We start from the raw sequence: 23976 nt of genomic DNA, 5'->3' as shown, positions 1-23976 counted from the left end.
GATGATCTGCTGCAAGATATGTTTTGTTTTATGTTTTGTTTTTTCTTTTTTTTCTCAAAAGAAACATCTGTGCCTGGTAATGGAATATGTTGAAGGTGGTGACGTGGCAACGTTGCTGAAGAAAGTCGGTCCGTTGACCGACGATATGGCAGGGTAAGTTATCTAGCGGCTAAATTTGATGAATTGGTGAAGGCTGTGATTTTGTTTGTGGTTGGTTATTGGACGGATTTAAAGCAGTGTAGTCGATAGGATGGTGATGATTTCTGTAATTTCCTTGATAAGATGTTACGTAATGAACACTTATGAATCCTCATTCATCTTAGAAAGTGTTATATACCGAAAAATGAATGGAATAATTTAAAGACCAATTTCTCTGTCAAACTCAACATAAAGTGAACAATCTTTTCAAAGACACTTCTCTTTTGATTGTATGTTTTGTTGATTTTTTCCCCCTCTTTTGTGAGGATTGTCATCATTGAAATGATAAATAAGTTCTGACCTGTTAGTAGTAGTCAAGTGAAAGCCTCTTAATAAGATTCTTTAAAGTTAACTTTAAATTTTAATTTTCTTTAACGGATTGTAGTAATAAGGCTTTACAGTTCACTTATTGGCAGACAACAACGGAAGTGCTGCCAGGAATTACACAAAGGATTTCTTAAATTTCTTTAAGTGTCTCACTTTAATCTTAGGAGTTTTAGTACACTCAATTGAGTGACTTCAGACAACTGTATTGTTCCTTAATTGCTAAGAAATCCTCTATTACTATTAAAAAAAAGGATTTTGTAAAGCTTTTAATGATTTTCTTGTTTACTTTTAATAGGTTATATTTTGCTGAGGCTGTTTTAGCAGTGGAATATCTTCACAGTTATGGCATTGTACACAGAGATATTAAACCAGATAAGTAAGTATGATGGGGGGATTCATACTAATTCATACTAATTTGCTCACTGATGGAATGTTTGAAAAGGCCTTTGTAGAATACGACAGCTTCTAGATGGTGAACGTTGAGCACACCCTTTGTCTTCTATGCTCCTATGTCAATTTTACATTTAATTGTTTAATATGACATTTTCACATTACTTAAGACCATCTAGGCCATTAGCAACCACAGATAAACAACACTCTGTGAAGGATTAAGGAACCTTAGCGTAAATATTGCTCAGAGCAGGATATTTAGGTGCAAGTTCTTGATCATTTGCTAGACTATTCGCCTGCTCTGTGAGGTTATGGGTAAATCAGTAATTATTAAATGCTGTTGAATTTTCTTGACTCAAAGGAAATACCACAATGGTTAAAGTTGTGATTAGGTTCCATCAAATCTCTCCAAGAATGCAATTAAGGTTGAAAAAATTGACTCATTTCATCCCTTTAAGAACACAGTTGTACTACTGTGTTCAAAATTGTTGAATTCCTAGGAGAATAGTTTTACTGTTGAGTTGAATATTGGTTCAAAAAAAAATTGTTTTGCTTTAATTATGCTAAATATTACTTTTGGTATTGTTTTCTCTTCAACAGCTTATTAATTACATCAACTGGTCACATTAAACTCACAGACTTTGGGCTTTCAAAAGTTGGCATTATGAGCTGTAAGTCTTACCCCCATCTGTGGTTATATTTCAGAATCAATCGTCGGAATAGTTACCTGGCATGAAGTAGATTCGCTAGGATTTAAATCGTACCGATGAAGTCATGTATTCAGCCAAAACTAGTAACTTGAATTGATATTGACTTGTGCTCATTGCTACTCTGTGTCCTATCATAGCAAGCTGTGTGTGTGTGTGTGTGTGTGTGATGTATAAACATCCTAACAAGCCTAACCATCATTCTCAGTCTGTGATATAGATAGCTGTCAAAAGCTGACATAAACAACTTCCTCAAACAATTAGGAGATATTTTATATTCTGTTTGGGAGATATCACATAAATTTAATGTTCCTTCACACACAAGGGTGATGACAGATCCTATGACATCACTATGACATCACAGTTTTACAAAATGACAGCTCCAACTAGGATAGTTTGGGGAGTTGTTCATTACAAAGATCTCTGTCATATAAGCTTAACATGATGATTAGTTATAATCCCGCCCCCCCTCCCCTCCCCCCTTGCTCTTAAGTTTCATATATCATTGTTTTATTGTAGATCCTTATATCAGGAATGATACTGACAGGATCACATACCATATGTAGTACTCACAATGGAATAGTACTGGACCTCTAGATCCTTTTCCCTTGTATAGACTGAATATGTTTGGTTTGTTTTCGAAGTATCTTTCATTAGTAAAAATAAATTTAGTGAGAAATGAGCATCAAACTAGAACACAATGAAATTGTTTTAATAATCTGACTAATTCTCCAACACTAATTTGTTACAATGTTTCTCGTTTCCATAGTAACCACAAACCTCTACGAGGGTTCCGTGGGCAAAGACACCAAACAGTTCCAGGATCAGCAGGTCTGCGGTACGCCTCAGTATATAGCACCAGAGGTCATACTCCGCCAGGGGTACGGCAAACCTGTGGACTGGTGGTCCATGGGTGTGGTTCTCTACGAGTTCTTAGTCGGTTGTGCGCCTTTCTTTGGTGAAACACCCGATGAACTGTTTGCCCAGGCAATCAATCGTAAGTCGTTTTCCAAAAATAAAAGCAAATATTACTTGTAGTTAAACATGTCTTTTGATATTATGCTGGTTTTCAAGTTATCTTACGTTTTAAATATGTTAATTATATACTTGGCCTTGCTAAAAGGTAATTGATGTTGGCTTCTTAGTCCAGGCCTAATTGAGGGCATTAAATTTATAATATTGGGAAGTCTAAACCCTTCATCAAAGATCGTTCTCTTAACTTCATATAAATGACCTTGCATCTATGGATAAAATATTAAGTTTCCTTTTTGACCGTAGCTAATTTTATAATACGTTGTTATATGTGCTACTGTAACGTATTAAACCTGCACTGCTGGAAAGTGGTTGTGTATAAAAAATGATATATTTTTGATTTCTTCCTCTCAGCTGAAATCGAGTGGCCAGATGGTGATGATGCCCTGAGAGAGGATGCCATGGACCTCATCTCTAATCTGCTGGTGGAGGACCCCATGATGAGACTGGGGACCACGGGCAGCCATGAGATTAAAAGTCACCCTTACTTCACCGGCATGGACTGGAATGGTCTGCTCCGGCAGAAGGCTGAATTCATTCCTCAGCTCGAAGGAGACGAAGACACCAGCTACTTTGATAGTGAGTCTTTTTGCAACTACGAGGCCAGAATTCTCAACCGTAAAGTAGCTAGTTGGAATATGCTAGAATTATAAAAATATCTAGTTCATTTACCCATCAGATTGACTTGGTTTTTAGCTCAATTAACTGGTGCATTGTTTCATAATAAGAATGTGAAGAAGTGTCTCCCTAGTTGCCTAATCAGTTCATAATTTCGCCTAACTTATTTCAAAGAAAATATATATTCCCCATTAAAACTCTTGTCGTCATTGATGAAATTTATTAACATGAATGAATTTGAAACTTTCACATAGCAACAGAGAATAGTTTGATTTTCTGATTGCATAGTAGTATTACATTAGGTCATAAAGTTTTTTGTAATAAGTAGACCATTAGTATTTGCTATATCGTCGTGGCAATGTCATGAATTTTCATTGAAGTTGCAGGAACTTTACTTAAACGTAACTATCTTGTAAAAAAAATCCATCCATCCTGCTCAGTGGTTGATCTCATTGGTCAGTTCATGTTTCCTCAAAATAAAATAAAACTGTTAGCAAACTGCTTATCCACTAAAGTGCCCGTGTAATAGAATGTATAAAGGTAAGTTGGACTGACGTTTCGATCCTAGCAGCATCTTCTTCAGAGGCTAAAGTTTCCTCTAAGAAATGTTCACTCTGATCAATCAAGCATGATTAGAGATCATCAATCTATGTTTGTTTTAATTTTCAAACAACCCGCCTCTTTAACTTACAGCTCGTTCGGACAGATACAATCACGAAGTGGAATCAGGAGAAGATGACGAGTCCCTGCCAGAGTTTGGTAACTTCTCGACCTGCTCTCCCAGGTACAGCAGGTCCTACAGTAGCGTATCCCAGTCATCTGATGATTCCGAGAGGAGGGAGCGGTCCTACAGCGCCTCACTGCCCATCACTGAACCGGCCCCCTCGACATCACCAAAGATACGGAGGAGCTCGTTACTGACCATCATGCACCAAAGATCCTGCAGCCCTGGGAGAGATAAGTAAGATATTACGGTTTGAGAAGTTGGGCAGGTGGGATTTCTGTGTGGAACAATTTGAAAAGGGGTGGAATTTGTTCAAATATTAAAAAAGTCATCTTATATAGACCTTCCATATCGTGATTCCTTTCATCCTTTTATACTTCCCTTTTGCTCCATCTAGTTTTTGGTTTCGATGATAATCGTAACCTTTGCAATCATGCGCGTGTGTGTGTGTGTGTGCGTTTGTGACGCCCAGCTTGTAAACACGATATCTCAAGAAGGGAAGCTTGGACAGTTCTCATATTTGGTACATAGGAGTATCTTATTGAGTACAAGAAGCCTATTGTTTTTGGTGTAGGTCAAAGGTCACTTGGGGTCACCAGGGGTCAAATAGTGAAAAGCTTGTAAACATGATATCTCAAGAAGCAAAGCTTGGATTGATTTCATTTCTAGTATGTATGTTGACCACATTAAGTACAAAAAGCCTATCGTTTTTGGTGGATATCGAAGGTCATTTAGGGTCACCAGGGGTCAATTTGTAAAAACCTTTTCATAATATACGGTATCTCCCATTGTCCAACCTATAAGTATATGACATGGGCGATTCGCATCATAAGAATAGGAGAGCCTACTGACAATTGAAAATGATCTTATGGGCATCCGTAGATTTGAATCTGAACTCGCGACAATATTCCCATTGACTTAAGTGTGTCGCTAGAAGTCCTGAATTGCTATGTACATATCTACATACATGTACAGTGTCTTCCAAGGCTTGCTTGTAGACCATAGATATATAAAAGTGCTAGAGCTACTTCAACACTTGTGACTCATCCGTATGGATATTTTGCTAGAGAGTTGATGTGACTTCGATGGAATAGTGCACTTGAATGGCGAAGCATGCCTTCTCTAGAAAATATTTGTAGATCATTGGTAGTTCTGGTTGGATGTAAGTTGCACAGGTACCACGAATTTCAAAACATTTCTTGGCCAGCTGCCAAGGTCAAGCACCTGTGAACTTGAGATTTGCTTTCACTCCATGGAGTTGGCTGTAATGTTGGCCTAGTTTTTCTCAATAAGTTGTGACACTACCATTGACAGGGTGTGACAAGGTTGATATTTTGGGACTAGTTGTGAATGGGGTAAGGGATTGTTTCAAAACATAACAGTCATGTGATCCAATGTCAACAAAGGTCAATCAGGGGTCAAAAACTAGTATTTTTGCAATAACTTGAGAACCAAATGTCCATTAAGGTTGGTACTATTGTAATACAATAGTAGACCTGCATTTGGGTGACCTTTGACCTCAGGTTGACCTCCAGTGACCTGTATTAGCTTCTTTCAAGTTGATTCTTTGAAGTTTTGTGGGCATATTCCAATCTAAATTGTCCATAAGTGGACTCCTCTGCAACCTTAATGTGCAAAGTTATTAGAGATTTGGTTTGGTTTGTAATACTTGGTGTGCGGATTCATAACATTGAGTACAAGAACCCTACTGTTTTTGATGGAGGTGTGTATAACCACGTACAGTAGACTGACCTGTGTTAGCATGCCATAGTGTTATTGTAACAGCTAGTTCTGGTTATACTAACAAGCAGAAGTCTAGTGCATTGAAGTCATCGAAACCTCAATGCATTTTGCATTCTGGTTACTGATAGCATTGTCCAATGAGCCAGAGTAATCGTCTGTTCATCTGTCAATTTTTAATATGTCTTCAATCTGTTTTCATTTCTGTTTGAAGAAGATCTTGCTAAGATCCCAAATATCGACCCCCTCGTTTGGTAAAATATCCATTTATCTATTTATTGCTCTTTTGTGATCACTAAACTATCCGTTCCATGTATTTTTTGGTCTATATTTCAGAGCCCAGTCCAAACAGGTAGATTCAGCACCCAGCACTACCCCATCTCCCGTCGCCACCAGTAGCAGAGAGGCATCTCCTCGGACCAGACGGATCGGTAAAACCTTCCTGCGAGACGTTCTGCCCCGATTCTCCATCTCACTGGAGGAGGACAGTGCAGCGACGACGTCGTCGATGGACTCGCAGGATTCCAAGGGAGGTCAAGGGTCATCCCCAAAAGATAACAGTAAGGAAGGGCTTCAGGCAGAGCGTCGGTCCAGACCTGTGGTCAAGTCGGCATCGTCCAGTGGTCTGTCCTTAGTGATACCGCCCGGTACGTCTATTGGAATTTTATTTGTTGTCAGTATTCCCCACAAAAGTCCAAGACTGGGTCACTGGGTGTGAAAGCTTTTAACAAGCATTATACGGCCATCTCTCAAAACTCAATGAGATCATTTATCATTCCACAATTCCTTAACATCTGGTACAAATGTGAAGGTATTGGGTTTTGCTTCTTTGACATACATATTCTAGTATTTATGTTGTTGCCCTGTTCCCAAGTTCTTGACCGCCATCCTTCAGTCGCTTTTTCAATTTTCCGTTTTTGAGGTAGATTAAGGTTATGACTGTCCCCCGGCCATTCCCTGTCAGTCACATAATGCAAAACCTTAAGTGTAACAGAACTGGAATGAAATGAAATGCTTAAACAGCTGAATAACCCTCATCTAACTCATTTCCTCTCTACAGAAGAGCTGCAGGTTCCATCCCCAATGAACTCCCCTGGAGAATCCAGCACCAGCTCTCGAGACGGTTCTCCCTCCAGGGACCCCATGTCTCCCTCCATCGGACCTCTGAAACCCCCGATAATCATTAAACGACCCCCCAGGAACATGAAGCTTGGATTTCACATGAAGGCAATCAGAGTTTACCTGGGCGTGTCAGATGTCTTTACACTGCATCATCTGGTCACGGTAAATATTAGTCCATATATTTCTTGACCTGTTTTCCTTTTATGATTACGATATATGATTTCACATGATTTTATTTTAAAAGCATTCGTGATGAAAAAGTACGAGTCGATTGCCCAGATTCCTGTAGTGCATGCTCAGGTGCATGCTCAGATAGTTTGGAAAGGAAAACAAGGATTTTCAAAGTTGTTTTTCATTTAGCAGTGTATTTATACACATCATCGACCACACATGAAAGGATAAGCAGGGCTAGTCATATATATTGCTTTACAGCTCAAATACATACCCCTGAATGAAGTGAGTTAATACTCTTTAACGTTACTTGAGATCTGAACACAGTTTACTCTTTCATTGAGACAGTGGGAGAGCAGCAACAGTGCATAGGAAGGTTTCCAGGACTCTCTGTGATATAAACTGACTTACTTTGGTTTGTCTCTGGAGTGTTGTGTACATCAAATTACAAACTGGGTGAAAAAGTTGAGAGGGTCACAAACCTAGCAGTATCTGCTGGAAAGCAGTCCGACAAATTTTACAAAGACAGAATCCTAGATATAAAGAAGCATATACCTGCTCATAACTAGCAGGAGACAATTATTAAGGTTAAAAGTAATAGTCTGTTTATACTGATAGAGCTATGGCTAGGAAGGAGTGATGTAAGGAAGTTCTATGCTGTCACTACACCACCCAGCCCCCCTCCCATCTCCAATACATTTCTGTGATTCCAGGTTTTCAAGAACCCAGTCTTTTTCTGGTCTGCACTCTCTCTTCTTCCCCCTTGCTGTATCAAATTTATTCAGCCTATTTTTAACCGGTTGATTTGTGTTTCTTCTCAACAGCACGTTGAGAAAGGTTCTCCCTCGGCAGCTGCTGGCCTCTCACCGGGTGATCTACTGACTCACATTAACAACCAGCCGATAGAGGGTCTCATCCATAGGGAGGTGGTAGAGCTACTCTATGGCAACCCCAGCCAGGTCATCCTCCGAGCTGTACCTCTGGAGAACACCACCATCAAAACCGGAGGAAAGAAACACAACCTCGCCACCAGCAAGATGGCTCGTCGGAAGAAGAAGAGCAGACGCAAGGAACTCGCTGACAAACGGCGGAGGTCCTCAGTAATCCGTCGGTCTAGTCTGAAACGAGCCGTAGATCAGCCGTCACCTCTTGCTGGCGGTAAAGGAAAGACGTCCCTGCACAGGTCTCCATCCCTCCACGAGCCTCGCTCCCCTACCCTTGTCAAATCTCCCAGGTCCCCACCATTGTTGCAGATGCCTCAAGCCTTTGTTTCCAGCACCCCTTTGGGTTCATCTAACAGTAGTTCTCCATCCTCCAGCTGCCCAAACTCCCCTGCCTCTCACAATCAGTCGTCTAGGCCAAGCTCCCTCCAGGGTCTGGCTCATAAGCTGCCCCGACCGTTCCGAGTGGGTAGTAATCGAAGGAAGTCGCTAGGTCACACCCCTCTGTCCCCCTTGGCCAGACAGAGCTCCTCGCCCGTCCCTTCGTCGCCCATCCGGAGTACCAGTCCGTTAGCCATCAGTACAAATTTTGGTCACTCGCCTGGAAGTTCACAGACCACACAGACGTTTCAGACTCACAGCATAGCTAGCCCTACCCTCTCAGCACCCCTGAAGAGTAAAAACAAGTTCTCCGTCCGGAGAAAGAACTACGAGACCCCTCCGTCACCTCTCTTACGGAGGGCGTTATCTCCCGACCACGAGAAACTTCCTGTGGACCTATTCGATGCACAAAGACTAAGGTCAAACTCGACCGATGACTGCACCCCCCTGCTCAAAGAAGATTCCAAACCGGATCGCAGATCGGAGACGAGGAAAGCGCAGGCTAAGAAAGTGGAGAGTTCAAAGTTGCACCTTGACGTCCCGAAGAAATGAGAAGTATTTAAACGGAAAGATTTTCTCGTTGGCAGGACATCGTACCATATGAATTAAACGTCAAGAGAGTGAAACTCTCGGGGTGACTACGCACATATCGTTGGGGATTGGAACATTGCTGTTTTATTCAAATAACCTTTGACCTTTGTGACAGGGGAGCTGCCAATTCATTATTTGGAGAAAATATAGTTTCAAAACTCCAAATTGTTGCCAGAGTAATAAGTACAGAAAAGTACTGGATTCTTCATCAAGAGAACAAACCTTTTTTTACAATTTTAAAATTTCTAAAGTGTTGCTGGTAATAAAGGGAACCAAACTACGTGCTGCATTAGTTTCCCCCCCTCCAGCAGCCTGTGAACCATGACACTGAAAACATATCTCATTCCTTGAAAATACTGAGGAATTCCCACTTAAGAAACATATGAAGTACAATTTTTTGTTGTTGTTATGCATTAAATAGTCAGGAGAATTGCGAGATCAACTTGTATGTCGTCAAGATCAACTTGTATGTCGTCCAGTTACAGAGTTGTTGACAATTAACAATTCATAATCATGGACGTTAAATATGAATGTAAGAGACTGACTTCGGTCAGCTTGCGGCTTTGATAAGCCAATGAGGCTTCTTCGCGAGTTCCTGCTTGCAGGAGGATCTAATATACATACAACTTTTGCTTAAATTCTGCACAGTTATTAACTCTGTCTTTAGTAGTTCAGCATTTTTACTTACAAGTGTATATCGGAGATCTCGTTGGATGGAACCTGAAATAAGCGACAAAAACAAAGATATGGAGGAAGTAATAGTTGGAATTCCAATAACTGGTTTATTAATGTTTTCATTGCAGTTCTCTGAAATAACTACAAAGCATCTTTGCCAAATACAAAATTTCATTGGACTTGCTAAAAGTATTCTGTAAATGTTATTTGAGATTAGTAAAGTCTGCATCCCTCTACGAGATAATGAAGGAGAGTTTTGTAACGAACTAAAAGTAGAAGAGATATCGATTCTAAACTATGCTAGAATGTTCAAGAAATTGTCACTCGATTGGACCTTATAGATATCCCCAGTTTGTGGAATATTGTCCTTTTGTAGTGTCAGATGTGTGTAAAACAGTTTGTAATGTTTGTCAGCAACAAAAATATGCTGAGAAGGATATTATGGAAAATTGACAAGAATCCATGAACATTTGAAAATGCAACCTTTAAAGGGGTTGCGTGTGATATTAATAAGTACTCCCAATATCATCAAGATTAAAGGGGTTGTGTGTGATTTTAATAAGGACTCCCCCATGACATCATGGTAGAGTGTTGTGTATAAAATTGATGTCAGTACAAAATGTTCTGTTAATAAACTGTATCATATTGTGAGAGAAAAAAATTGCCATCTTGTTGATAAAACTACAAAAAATTGTATTCATTAAGATCTCCCTCCATTTGATTTGAATTGAAGAAATATTCTTTCTGAATTTAAGAAGGGGCTGTTCTCTAACTTTCTGTTCCCAAAGGCCAATGCTGTATCATAGAAAATGAAGATAGCTAGATGATAGACTTGACTATATCAGTTGTCCAAAAATAAAAACAGTATTGAACAAGTGATGGCTCATAAGGGGATCTATTTCATATTAATAAAGTAAAAGTATATTTTTTGTTTATGTCAGGGGATGGGGGTGGGTGTGGGGGAGATTTAAAACTTGGTTTGTTGTTAACCAAGTTACATCATACTTATTTCGATTACCTTCTGTGGAGGATTTTTCAGGGAAGACAAATTTTATTTCTTGCCTTTGATGTGTTAACTAAAATCTGGAATGAAATATTATTTGATTAATTTTTTTTTTCCTTTTTTTTTTTTTCCTTAGTTTTTACTGATAATAGTGTGTGAAGTTGAACAATGAAATTTTCAAGTTTTCAGAGTTAAATTTTTGCTTGATTAAAAACAAGCAGAACAGATATCCAGCGCTATGCAAATTTAAGAAAAAAGAAAAAAAGTTATTATCTAACATTCCAAAGATTATAAAAAATCATAGAGAAATATTGAAAACAGAATATGTACAAGAGATAGATTATTAAGTTAATTATTCGTGTGAATATGAAGCGCAGCCTGAATGATACAAGCTATCATCATTTATATATCACTATCATTAATAAGAGACACAAACCAAACTATCAACTTTACATGATGATAATATTCATTTAGATGATGATAACTTTAGGTGATGATAAAATATGAGTTCTTTGTAATAGAAAACAAAATCCCCTCAACTGCTACAGAAAATCTTTCTCCCTTTTGGAGGTATTCTAGTTCAAAAGTTGTGAGACTAGCATCTGAAACCTTCCAATTTCTCTTGCTGCTGCATATTTTCTTTGAGGTAGAATGTTGACCGTTGACACAGAAATTAATGTCATCGTTAGGTCATGTTAAGAGCTGCATCGATTTTATCTTCAGCGTTTTGTAAAACCCATCTGCATTATAGAAAATGAACATTGTCATAAATTATGGAAGATTTTTAAAATCATGAAGTGTGTTTGGCTGGATGATGTCATAGTCATGAATTAGCATTAACGAATGAACCTGCGATATCTCCCGAATCGAAAAACAAGAATTCTTAGTTGTTTGGGGAAGTTAGTTCTATCGGTAAAGATTAACGTTGGTGGTCGGGTTTGTGATGCTATTAATATATCATCTCATATTTACCATATTTGATAATCAAATATCTGATATGATGCTACTAAGAAAAGTGTTTTTAGGGATGAAAATAAAAACTTGGGGATTAATTGACATGTTGGGCCGATGACGGTACGACCTTTCACCAGTCACTCGAGTTATTTGATATAAGGTGTTTTCATTTTATAAATTTCTCTGACTACCACATGGTGAATGAACAAATGAGAATGATTTGCATAAACGTTCATGACAGCATGAATTAATCTTAACATTATTTAGATTAAGTAATAGTCATTTGGATGATTAAAAGATTAAATACAAAAAAAAATTAAAAATTTCATAGTCTTCTGGACTTAATATTTCATAGCTTTCTTCATCGGCTAGTTAGCGATCATCAATGTTGTTTATTATGATCATCTTTACAATTTGTAGAATGACATCTGCTGATATTTAGGAAATGCTCACAATTTGTGCTACAAGAAAATGATGTGTGTAGCAGATGAATGTTTAGTGGTTTACTCAGTTCTATAAATATCATTAATTCATAGATATCATTAATTTATAGATATCATTAATTCATAGATATCATTAATAACTAATTATAATATTGAATTCAGTTATCATCAGTTTTTATGTTGTTATAGAGAACAGATAAGCTAAAAATGGTGTTTAATCTGTTGAAGGTGATGGGAATTCTTGTTCAACGTACATGATGTTTTTATAAATTTGAGAGACAAATTAGTCAACTTTCAGGAAAGACTTGTTAAGAGGTATAAATTTGTCTGTTCAGTTGTTAAACATATAACCCAGAAGGAATACTTATTTAGCCTAATTTTCTGAGAGACTTCATGTCAGCTTATCCAACTATCAGGTTGATTTCAGGTTGATATCAGGTTGATATCGAGTATCATTTATAAACTGTCGATTGGTAAGATATAAACGTTTTGCAATGAGAATCATATGTAAACTTTTGATTGGTAAGATACATGTGTGACATTAAATATCATAAACTAATGATTGGTAAGATATTAGGCTGATATTGAGAATCATTTGTGAACTGTTGATTGGTAACATAAAGGTTTAATATTAAGTGTCATTAATAAACTGGTGATTTGAGTAAGATTTACTTTTGACAGTGAGAATCACTTGTAAACTGTTTGATTGGTAAGATATCGAGTTGATATTGAGTATTCATTTGTAAATTCATGATTGATAAGATATCAAATGATATTGACTATCATTTATAAACTATGCATGATAAAATATCAAATGATATTTAGTATCATTTATGAACTGATGATTGGTAAGATATTGGATTGATATTGAGTATCATTTGCAAATTCATGATTGATAAGATATCATTTGATAGTGACTATCATTTATAAACTATGCATGATATTTAGTATCATTTATGAACTGATGATTGGTAAGATATTGGATTGATATTGAATATCTTTTGTAAGCTGATGATATCACAGTGCTAATATCCCTGCTAAATCATATTTGTCAGTGTTTAATGTATCAGGACATACACGATCAAAGTTACAAGTTCCATTTGGGACAAACATTCTTGGGGTAGGTTCTGATCTTTAATACATATTTGACAAAAAAGGGCATTTTATCAACTTTTCCTCTTCTGTAGGAAAGTTATCATAAAAGCAACAATTTAATAACTCAAACACAAGAAATAAGAGTTATGAATCAAAGAAAAAACACCTTACAAAGATATTCAGAAGAATGTCTTGAAGATTTACATTCCTTGGTCAGTGGTTCAAAAGATCAAGAAATTCATGAAACCCCACAAAACCTGTGCAACTTCTTATCAGTATCACTTGATTCATGAGAACTTATCCTATGAATGGAACAACATCTCAAAGGTTCTTTAGAATTGTCTAATATTTGTCATCTTTTATCAGAAAAGTCAGTAGCAAATCTGAAGTAGTAATAATAAAACAGGGGGAGAAGGTGGGGGATGGGGGTGGGGAAAGAAGCGAACTTATTTAGAATGAAATATAGTCAGAACCTTTGATTGAATATTAAGAAGAAATGAAAATTGTCGATGAAATGATAAAACATTTGTACTAGTGAATTAGTTTGGCAATGCATCAAGGTGCTGGGATTTTTGTAGCATAAAAGTCTGTTTAATTAATTCATTCATTCATTGATTAATTAATCATGAGTTGTTTAAATACTGTATAAATTTACTAGAGATGAACTAAAATTGACATTTTTGTGCTATTGTAAATATATATATTCCATGTACATTGCGAGTTGCACCTCTGTTGGTCTGTGGGCACTGTATATTATCAAAATGCTGTTTACTGTTGTGTGCCCAAATTGTTGTGATGAATAAATGCCAGCAAAGTTGAACTGATGTGTTATCTTTTTTTTTTGTCTTTTTTGGACACTTTGGATATGTCTCCGTCTGTTGAAATTCCGACACTGAAGATTAAGCACAGACGATCTGCAACGAACATTACAACACCGATTACAACACCGATTAAACTGTTCATGATGTGAGTTGGCCCTGATTCGTAAAATACAGACACTAAAGTGACCTAGGACTTGTCGCCTTGACAAATACTTTAAATTGAAACTGAATTTACAGACAGGTGATAAATTAGCAGTGTAGTATACTGAACTCCACTGGTGCCTATTTTATTTACATACACCTGAGAAAGTCAGAAAAACTTTGTCTGGAGTTTTAAACGAGCATTATTTCTTAACGGTTACTGTGGCGCAGTGGTTAGTGCTCTGTAACGGAGAGAGTCAGACAAACTCAGTGTCTTCGGTTCAAGTCCAGCTCAAGCCTTTTAATTTTCTATTCATTGGAGAAAGTGGAAGTTTAAAGGTAAGAAACAAAAGTTTATCCAATGGGGACCAAAATGGTGTAATGGATAGAGCTGTGAGCAATTGGACATGATCAGCTGAGTTCAAGTCCTGGGGTGAGTGATCACCGCCGCCCAAGGACCTCGAGGACACCCCTCTATCTGACAAGGTTCCTGAGCGGGCCTCCCTGTCAAGGATCAGTGGAGAAAATGTTTTACAATATGTCAAAGTCCAAACAACCGGATCTTTTAATATAAGAAAAAGTAACAACCTACAGTAGTGTCTTACTAAATGGTCTAGTGGTCAAGAAAACTGTTTTGCAACTAAAGATCCCAGGTTCAATTCCAATCTATGTTTCTCTAATTAATTCCTCCAGTAAGAGGCGCACGCACGCACACGACACCATCGCCGAGGAATGAAAAGGATAACACGGATAGTGTAGACTTTATTGCTATATGTTCACATATATTTCATAGTCAATAGTACCATTTATTAAGAATATTGTTCTCATGAAGACTACAATGAAGAAGAATCTAAACCAAATGTTATTGATTTAATCATAAAAAAAATGAAAAACATTTACAAGCTTCATTTTGATTTTTTACCAATTTTTTCGGTCGCTATTCTTAAATTCATCGACATATATCGTTCCTGCTTTCTTGCAGTCCAAATGGGTACAACATCGGACAAAGTAAAAAAAAATTTACAAACCCTTGATTTATCAATCTTAAAATTTTTTGTTTTTATATTTGACTTTAAAAAACATAATATATATATTTATATTTATATAAAGGCAGGCATTGCATATGAATTAAAAAAAAATAAAAATACATATATACCAAACAATTGAAAAGTTGCTTTGTAAAGGCATAAAACAAAAACAAGAGTATTTTATCATTATACTAAATATTGTCATTGCTATCTGATAGCTGTAGCTAATTCATATAAACATTAACATTTAAAAGAAGATTTTTCTCTTATTGTTTACGTTATAAGAAAATATCCAATAATGCTCATCGATAGAAATAGGTCCTGATTACAGCTTTCCTTGAGATCATGAACCATGATTCTATGACAGACCATGTACTTCGATGATCCACTCCCCCCCCCCCCTCCTCCACTTGGGAGTTATGAACAGGGTTAACCCTAGGAAGGACAGCTTTTACAAATTCAATAGCACCATATCTGTGGGACGAACCTGGGGTAAAAAAACAATCATGGAACTTTGCAAAAATTGCGGTATAGGCTCCAGTTTTCGTATGCTACAGTGTGTTAGGATAATAGTTTTTGTCCCCGAGGTAGCAAAGAAATCACGGATATTCCGCGAATTCGCGGAAAATGCTCATGCCTGATATCTAGAGTTAGGAATAGGATATTGTGATGGGGTTTTCAACCGACAGTGTATAATATTTTTCTCCTTCATACAAGTGTCACACTGTCAGCCACTGTAATAACTCGTTAACTGTTAGCTAACGAGCTAATAATTAGCCAAACATGAACCAATTTTATGGCAGTTCACCTTACCCAAGCTGCACGGATTCTGTTTAGCATAGCTTCAAAATGAGAACAAATCATGAAATAGATAATTTGACATGTTTCAAAAATTGCTTTCATATCTAGGGATTAACAAGCTGTGTAACATATTTATTATTATCTTTCATACAATGTGTCACACTGTCAGACAATGAATGGATTCTGTTTAATAGCTTTAATGACAACAAACCATGAAATAGATCAGTTTTGGTTTTCAAAATTGCTTTCTAATCAATTCCAATCTTAGCAGAAGATTATATGGTACACCACAGCCCTTCATAATTCCAGGGTTTGGCTAAAGACTAATGAATCAAAATCGATTGATTGATTGAGTGTAATTGACATTTTATTCATTCTGAGATCTGTCACATAAATTTTAAGATAAATTAGCATCACTCCTTCCATTTCCTATTGTGCCTTGGAATATTATTAAGTTTTGGAAATTGTAATCAAAGAATAGCAGTATCTAATAATTATACAAAACTTGATGCAATACTAAGCAAGTGAAAATTTGAGTTTACAATCTCTAGGCACAAATTGATTTTGACATGACTCCTCCAATTAATAACTCAAGTAAACTTAAGTAATTTATTGTTCCTTCAACAGGGCGGATGAAACTATAAGTTAGAATGTGACGAGAGCAGTGTTTGTAAGACTTCAAGTAATATTATTGTCTTGTTAAAGACTGTTCATTGAAGAAGCAAAGTTTTTGTAAAAGATGCTGTTGTCACAAATTTCTGCAACCTTAATAAAGCTTGCTGAGTATTTAAATCAATTCAGCTGATCAAAGTAAGGCACCTAAAAAGAGTTAACTAAATTTCTTTTCTTTTTTTTTGCATACAAATTATTATACAAGTATAGTCTCATAGGAAAGCTTACTTTGAAAATTGACAAAATTTTCTTAATTTATTAAGTTGGTTGGTCAGTTAAGCTAGTCAGTCTATCCAAGAGTTTGTAATATTACACTGTTTTCCTCTCAATATTTCTAAAACCATTTTGAAGCTGTGAGCATGAACACCATAAAAGTTGAATAAATGTTTTTCAAACTTGCCATTTTTCATTCACAAGGTAAGAATTACATTCAATTTCTTCAAAGATAGCTTTTCCCTTCCCCCCAACCCATACGTTCCTGCTCAAGAAAATTATTCCAAAAAATCTGTGACACTGAGAATGAAAAGTAGTCTTTCAGCTAGAAATTGCTACCCTTTATAACATCTCAGCTGCATTTAAAAACATAGATTTCTAAACTATTTTCAAAATGTACTACTAGTAGATTTACTCATTTTGATTTTTGGATCTCTATACATTGTCTATATGTTTAATAACTTACATTTTGCTATAAAGCATTTTCCAAAATATTACAACTTGTATATTGCAACCTATATCCCAAGCCAGACAAACTCCACTTTTCTTGTTTAACCAATTTTAATGCCACTTTTCAAAATATGTCTTTTCACAGAAGAGGGCCTTAATGTTTTCAATCGTAGCAGGATCTGCTTCAGAGAGAACAGAAAGTTGAGGCAATGTTTACGTAGACAGGTCGGCAGTTAGAACAATTAGGAGTTAATTAGAACAAACGTTGGCTTTATTAAAGAGAGTATGTCTAATTTGACACTGTTTATTGTTCAAGCCTTCCAACGAACGTATCTATTATTTCAATCTATTTACCTTTGTCCTCCGTTCTCGTAAGATCCTGCTAAGATTCGCATGAAAGACTTTACCTGTTTTTTTTTCTCATTTTTTTTTTTTTGGCAGTAGATATTACAGTGGGCTGACAGCTGTTTTCTTTTCTTGTTTTCTCTGTAAACTTTTCTACTTTTCAGGAAACCCTTCATCATCAGTCTTAATAATATATGAGAAATAAATTGTAAGATTATACAAACAGTCTTCATCTGTGATGCAATGACTTTCACACTTTATGATAATAATTATCTGAATGTTAAGATATCACCAGTCTTGTCGGTGACCTCAGGGAGGATTAGTAAGGCAGTACCCATTCCTCTTCCCCTCATTCACCCCATCCCTCCTCCCCATCCCTACTCCCCGGCCCTCCTCCCCATCCCATCCTCCAAGAGCCTCTTGCAAGAGCCAGCTTTATTTATAAATGATAAATGCAAGTTTATAGCTATTGATCAACTCTGTTACTTTTCTCTTTGTTTAATACTTAATATATTTTGTTCATTTTGATTAGGTTATCAATAATACGTTCCTTCTCTGAGTACTAAAATGATACATAAACCAATGTTAGTTACATATATTTGCATATTGCCATAAATAAATCCCTGTTTTATTTACAATTATCTAGCCATTCCTCCTCATCCATTATTTTCAGGGCCTGATTTGAGTTGCTTATCGATGATTGTCTCTTCTTCAATGGAAAACAAAAGAAATCAACTGCTCAGATACTTATTGCCGTTTTCATAAAATTTTAGTAAAAAACAAAATTGCATGTCACCATGGCAACTGCACCATAACAATCTGATGGACGAGTCTTCCATGTTTCCATGTAATCCTATCGTGTTTGAATTAGAGAGTAAATTCCCAGTATTAAACCCCATCTCAACATTTTATTACAACTATCATTCCCCGATTCTCTATTAGACGTCACATTGTACCATCACAGCAGGTCACTACCTCTCCAGCCCCTCATTACAGGGCCTCCCTGACACCACCTTATCCACATACTGTTGGCAGTCACACTAAATTGCCTCATATCAGTTGCCAAGGTTACATCAACTTTCAGTGTTATAGTTATCCATCCTAACATATCAAGTACCTCTATTTTGCTTGGCCTATCCACAACATTTCTCCAACTCAGATTCCCTAACCATCCAGATACCCCCATTCAGTTTAAGCAAACTGCACCCCTCCCCACCACCTTAATCTCCTCCCAAGTCTCAATTACTGGGCTGATTTTTATTTTGAAGCTATATTTTCAAGGATTTCAGTCCTAACAGAGATACACATTTGTATGTTTTGATGTTTTTGGACTCAAAGTTACTGCAAAATTACCAAAATCCCTATTAAATTACCTTCTTGGACAAAAACCTGACCGTGGGGAAGTGGACACGGTAGGTATTATAAAGGACCTCTCAACAGGCAATCATAAACATTCTATGCAAATAAATACTAACTGACATGCAGAAAGTAAACCATTCAGTAATACCAGCTGATAAAACTGACATTTTACCATCAAGTAATACTTATAAGGTGAGTCATTAATACTACATTCTAAGTCTCTTAATATTCCAGGCTAAGTGGGATGTCCTTAGGCATCTAAACATAGCTAATAGTTTCAAAGCAGAAGCCAATCTTTAGATTGTACCCAGTTTTATTCCTCATCTGGCATAATCTCGAAACAATGGAATTAACCTTTTGAAACACTGATGTTAAATGTACACAACTTGTACTGGCAGTAACGTCAATGTTAAAGGTGTTACACTCTAAGCATAACTACATGTTACATATTGTGCAACATGTTTGAAAACATAGCACAAAAATATGAGTTTTCATTCCTCAGTGAACATGGAATGGCAGGAGCAAAACAAAATCATTGACAAAAACATGGTGACATTTTATGACTTATACTCTTACCTTTCACATGAAAGTAAGAATGAAACTTTACGATACTTCAGGAGTCCCGGTCGGTCGGGCAATTTAAGTCATTCAACCGGACAAAGCAATACTCAGAAGTACCTAATAAAAGATATTATGCTGGGAAAGTAAAAGTGTAGTAACGACAGTCTTGATAGAACTCAACATCATTCATGAAAAAATGAAAATGAGCTCACCGTAACTGAGGATTTCAATAGAGAGATAAATAAACATAGTAAAACCAGTTTGTGACTAGAACTCAAGTCAGAAAATTGCTAGATGAGACTATACTCCAGCGTAAGATGGAAAGAAACTGCAGTGTTGCTTTAACGGTGAAGCACTATCACAGAATGAAACACAAGATGCTGTCATTCTTGCAGTCTCCATCAAACACGGTATACTGCTCAATGGTAACATCAGATGGAAACAATAGACTGCTGTCATTCTTGCAGTCCCTGCAAAACACGATATACTGCTCAATGGTAACATCAGATAGAAACAATAGACTGCTGTCATTCTTCCAGTCTCTGCCAAACACGATATACTGCTCAATGGTAACATCAGATAGAAACAATAGACTGCTGTCATTCTTCCAGTCTCTGCCAAACACGATATACTGCTCAATGGTAACATCAGATAGAAACAATAGACTGCTGTCATTCTTCCAGTCCCTGCAAAACACGATATACTGCTCAATGGTAACATCAGATAGAAACAATAGACTGCTGTCATTCTTCCAGTCCCTGCAAAACACGATATACTGCTCAATGGTAACATCAGATAGAAACAATAGACTGCTGTCATTCTTCCAGTCCCTGCCAAACACGATATACTGCTCAATGGTAACATCAGATAGAAACAATAGACTGCTGTCATTCTTCCAGTCTCTGCCAAACATGGTATACTGCTCAATGATAACATCAGATAGAACAATAGACTGCTGTTTACCTTCCAGTCTCCATCAAACACGATATACTGCTCAATGGTAACATTAGATGGAAACAATAGACTGCTGTTTATCTTCCAGTCTCTGCCAAACATGGTATACTGCTCAATGATAACATCAGATAGAACAATAGACTGCTGTTTACCTTCCAGTCTCCATCAAACACGATATACTGCTCAATGGTAACATTAGATGGAAACAATAGACTGCTGTTTACCTTCCAGTCTCTGCCAAACACGGTATACTGCTCAATGATAACATCAGATAGAACAATAGACTGCTGTTTACCTTCCAGTCTCCATCAAACACGATATACTGCTCAATGGTAACATTAGATGGAAACAATAGACTGCTGTTTATCTTCCAGTCCCTGCAAAACACGATATACTGCTCAATGGTAACATCAGATGGAAACAATAGACTGCTGTCATTCTTGCAGTCCCTGCCAAACACAATATACTGCTCAATGGTAACATCAGATGGAAACAATAGACTTGCTGTCATTCTTGCAGTCCCTGCCAAACACGGTATACTGCTCAATGATAACATCAGATAGAACAATAGACTGCTGTCATTCTTGCAGTCCCTGCCAAACACGATATACTGCTCAATGATAACATCAGATGGAAACAATAGACTGCTGTCATTCTTGCAGTCTCTGCCAAACACGGTATACTGCTCAATGGTAACATCAGATGGAAACAATAGACTGCTGTCATTCTTGCAGTCCCTGCCAAACACGATATACTGCTCAATGGTAACATCAGATGGAAACAATAGACTTGCTGTCATTCTTGCAGTCCCTGCCAAACACGGTATACTGCTCAATGATAACATCAGATAGAACAATAGACTGCTGTCATTCTTGCAGTCCCTGCCAAACACGATATACTGCTCAATGGTAACATCAGATGGAAACAATAGACTGCTGTTTATCTTCCAGTCTCTGCCAAACACGGTATACTGCTCAATGGTAACATCAGATAGAAACAATAGACTGCTGTCATTCTTCCAGTCTCCATCAAACACGATATACTGCTCAATGATAACATCAGATGGTAACAATAGACTGCTGTTTATCTTCCAGTCTCTGCCAAACACGGTATACTGCTCAATGGTAACATCAGATAGAACAATAGACTGCTGTTTACCTTCCAGTCTCCATCAAACACGATATACTGCTCAATGGTAACATCAGATGGAAACAATAGACTTGCTGTCATTCTTGCAGTCCCTGCCAAACACGGTATACTGCTCAATGATAACATCAGATAGAACAATAGACTGCTGTCATTCTTGCAGTCCCTGCCAAACACGATATACTGCTCAATGGTAACATCAGATGGAAACAATAGACTGCTGTTTATCTTCCAGTCTCTGCCAAACACGGTATACTGCTCAATGGTAACATTAGATGGTAACAATAGACTGCTGTTTATCTTCCAGTCTCTGCCAAACACGATATACTGCTCAATGGTAACATCAGATAGAACAATAGACTGCTGTCATTCTTGCGGTCCCTGCCAAACACGATATACTGCTCAATGATAACATCAGATGGTAACAATAGACTGCTGTTTACCTTCCAGTCTCCATCAAACACGGGATACTGCTCAATGGTAACATCAGATAGAACAATAGACTGCTGTCATTCTTGCAGTCCCTGCCAAACACGATATACTGCTCAATGATAACATCAGATGGTAACAATAGACTGTTGTTTACCTTCCAGTCTCCATCAAACACGGGATACTGCTCAATGGTAACATCAGATAGAACAATAGACTGCTGTCATTCTTGCGGTCCCTGCCAAACACGATATACTGCTCAATGATAACATCAGATGGTAACAATAGACTGCTGTTTACCTTCCAGTCTCCATCAAACACGGGATACTGCTCAATGGTAACATCAGATAGAACAATAGACTGCTGTCATTCTTGCAGTCCCTGCCAAACACGATATACTGCTCAATGATAACATCAGATGGTAACAATAGACTGCTGTTTACCTTCCAATTTCCCTCAAACTGACCACACAGCTTTAAGGTTCCCAACCACAAAATGGAATAACTTGTTGCAAGACTGGGCATAATGCAGTCACCTTCCCATCTGGTAGAGAATGTAAACGTTTCCTTCAAACATAAGATATTGCATTATTACAGTTAGCAGTGTACTAGCAGATAGTAAACATTGGACTCTTATCGTTGAAGTCTCCCTATTAAATTCAGTATGGGCATACTGGTTTTTCTGGGTTTTTTTACTTCATTTTTACCCCTCAGTTTCTCAGCAGATGAATTAAAACTGTCCTTCCTACATCAGCTGGGTGCAGTCAAGCTACATCGACATCTTCAAAGGAACATTTCTCAATCTTTTGGAAGGACAGTACAAGACACTTTTTTTACGGAGAACTGTTTCTTGGGCAAACTGGCGATTATTTCAGAGCTGTGCACCCTCTCGTCCACACTCCTGTACAAGTTAACTGGCTGTATCATACACATCCTGAAAGTCACCATCCCCTGTAGAGAAACAAAACAAATATAGACACATATTAAATAAAATCATGTCATAATTTCGATCAATATTACCAAATTCTAAAGCATCACTTCTATAAACTAAAATTCTCTTTCCCAAATCTGTTTGTGACAATTCCAAGTGGCTATAGCATTTGTTGTATGGATACGATTGCAATAGACTTTGGCCTCACAATTTTGAACATAAGTTTAATTTGTAAAATAATGTACACATGTTTTCAGAAGCTTATACAACCACACACAGTGAAATACAATATTAAAGTTATGAGTCATACGTCATCGTTGTTATCATCTCAAAACTGTTCCATAAATGCACATATTTGTATTAAACACCCAAAAATCCTGCATACTTTCATAACTGTAGAGCACAGATTTTTTTGATCTCCCTGCGTTCATTCAGGCTTCACGCCGTAAGCGTCCCGAAACTATGAAAAGAGCCGTTGAATAACCAAGATAACATCAATTTTAAACAAAAAAGGATCATCCGAGGAAAGCAATTATCATTTTCTCTTTGATAACGAGCAGACCTGCCAAACTTTCGAAAGTGAAATATACAGAGACTGCTGAAGAGCCTGGAATAATATTTTTGTCTCAAAATGACTTTGAAATTAAAACAGAAACAAGCCAATAATTATAACTATAGCCTAATCATACGAACGCTTCACATGATGTACTATAAACACCCCGAAGCTTAGAGAACAACTGACTTTACTTGTTATGACAAGATACCAATACAGAAAGAAATTAACAGTTTCACCTTCCTAGAAGGGTATTTCCCTTCTCTCTTTGTTATTTTTCTTACCTATGTAACACAAAATATAGCCTCCGAACGATTTGCATTAATTTTCATAATTTTATTTTAAGTCTGAAATCAGATGTTTCCATCTGATAGTAAGCTGATATTTGCAATCATTGGGAGCTCAGCCTGAGACGTACGACCAGCCCACCCCCCCCCCCAACTCCCTGTCAAACCTACAGA

The 23976-nt window shown here is 37.2% G+C and overlaps 2 protein-coding genes across 10 annotated transcripts in view; one reads left to right on the top strand and one right to left on the bottom strand.

Annotated features, from left to right (window-relative positions):
- Positions 1–13932, top strand: part of LOC139982117 (microtubule-associated serine/threonine-protein kinase 2-like) — a 116434-nt gene extending 102502 nt beyond the window's left edge. For all 5 annotated transcript variants that reach the window (XM_071994660.1, XM_071994671.1, XM_071994701.1 and 2 more), the window contains 9 exons: positions 62–153; positions 821–901; positions 1516–1586; positions 2392–2619; positions 3009–3233; positions 3966–4233; positions 6073–6383; positions 6797–7020; positions 7854–13932. In XM_071994660.1, coding sequence (XP_071850761.1) covers positions 62–153; positions 821–901; positions 1516–1586; positions 2392–2619; positions 3009–3233; positions 3966–4233; positions 6073–6383; positions 6797–7020; positions 7854–8903 — 2550 coding nt within the window. In that variant the 3' untranslated portion in view covers positions 8904–13932. The remainder of the gene's footprint in view (positions 1–61; positions 154–820; positions 902–1515; positions 1587–2391; positions 2620–3008; positions 3234–3965; positions 4234–6072; positions 6384–6796; positions 7021–7853) is intronic.
- An 878-nt stretch (positions 13933–14810) lies between these two features.
- Positions 14811–23976, bottom strand: part of LOC139982128 (uncharacterized) — a 71979-nt gene continuing 62813 nt past the window's right edge. For 4 of the 5 annotated variants that reach the window (XM_071994730.1, XM_071994743.1, XM_071994738.1 and 1 more), the window contains one exon: positions 14811–22982. In XM_071994730.1, the coding sequence (XP_071850831.1) occupies positions 22942–22982 (41 nt within the window). In that variant the 3' untranslated portion in view covers positions 14811–22941. The remainder of the gene's footprint in view (positions 22983–23976) is intronic. The other variant, XR_011797993.1, reaches the window with a different exon arrangement.

Source organism: Apostichopus japonicus, chromosome 2 (genome assembly GCF_037975245.1).
Source record: "Apostichopus japonicus isolate 1M-3 chromosome 2, ASM3797524v1, whole genome shotgun sequence".
Taxonomy (NCBI): Eukaryota; Metazoa; Echinodermata; class Holothuroidea; order Aspidochirotida; family Stichopodidae; genus Apostichopus; species Apostichopus japonicus.
Note: the sequence above shows the minus strand (reverse complement) of the source record. Positions and strands in the feature narration are given on the sequence as shown.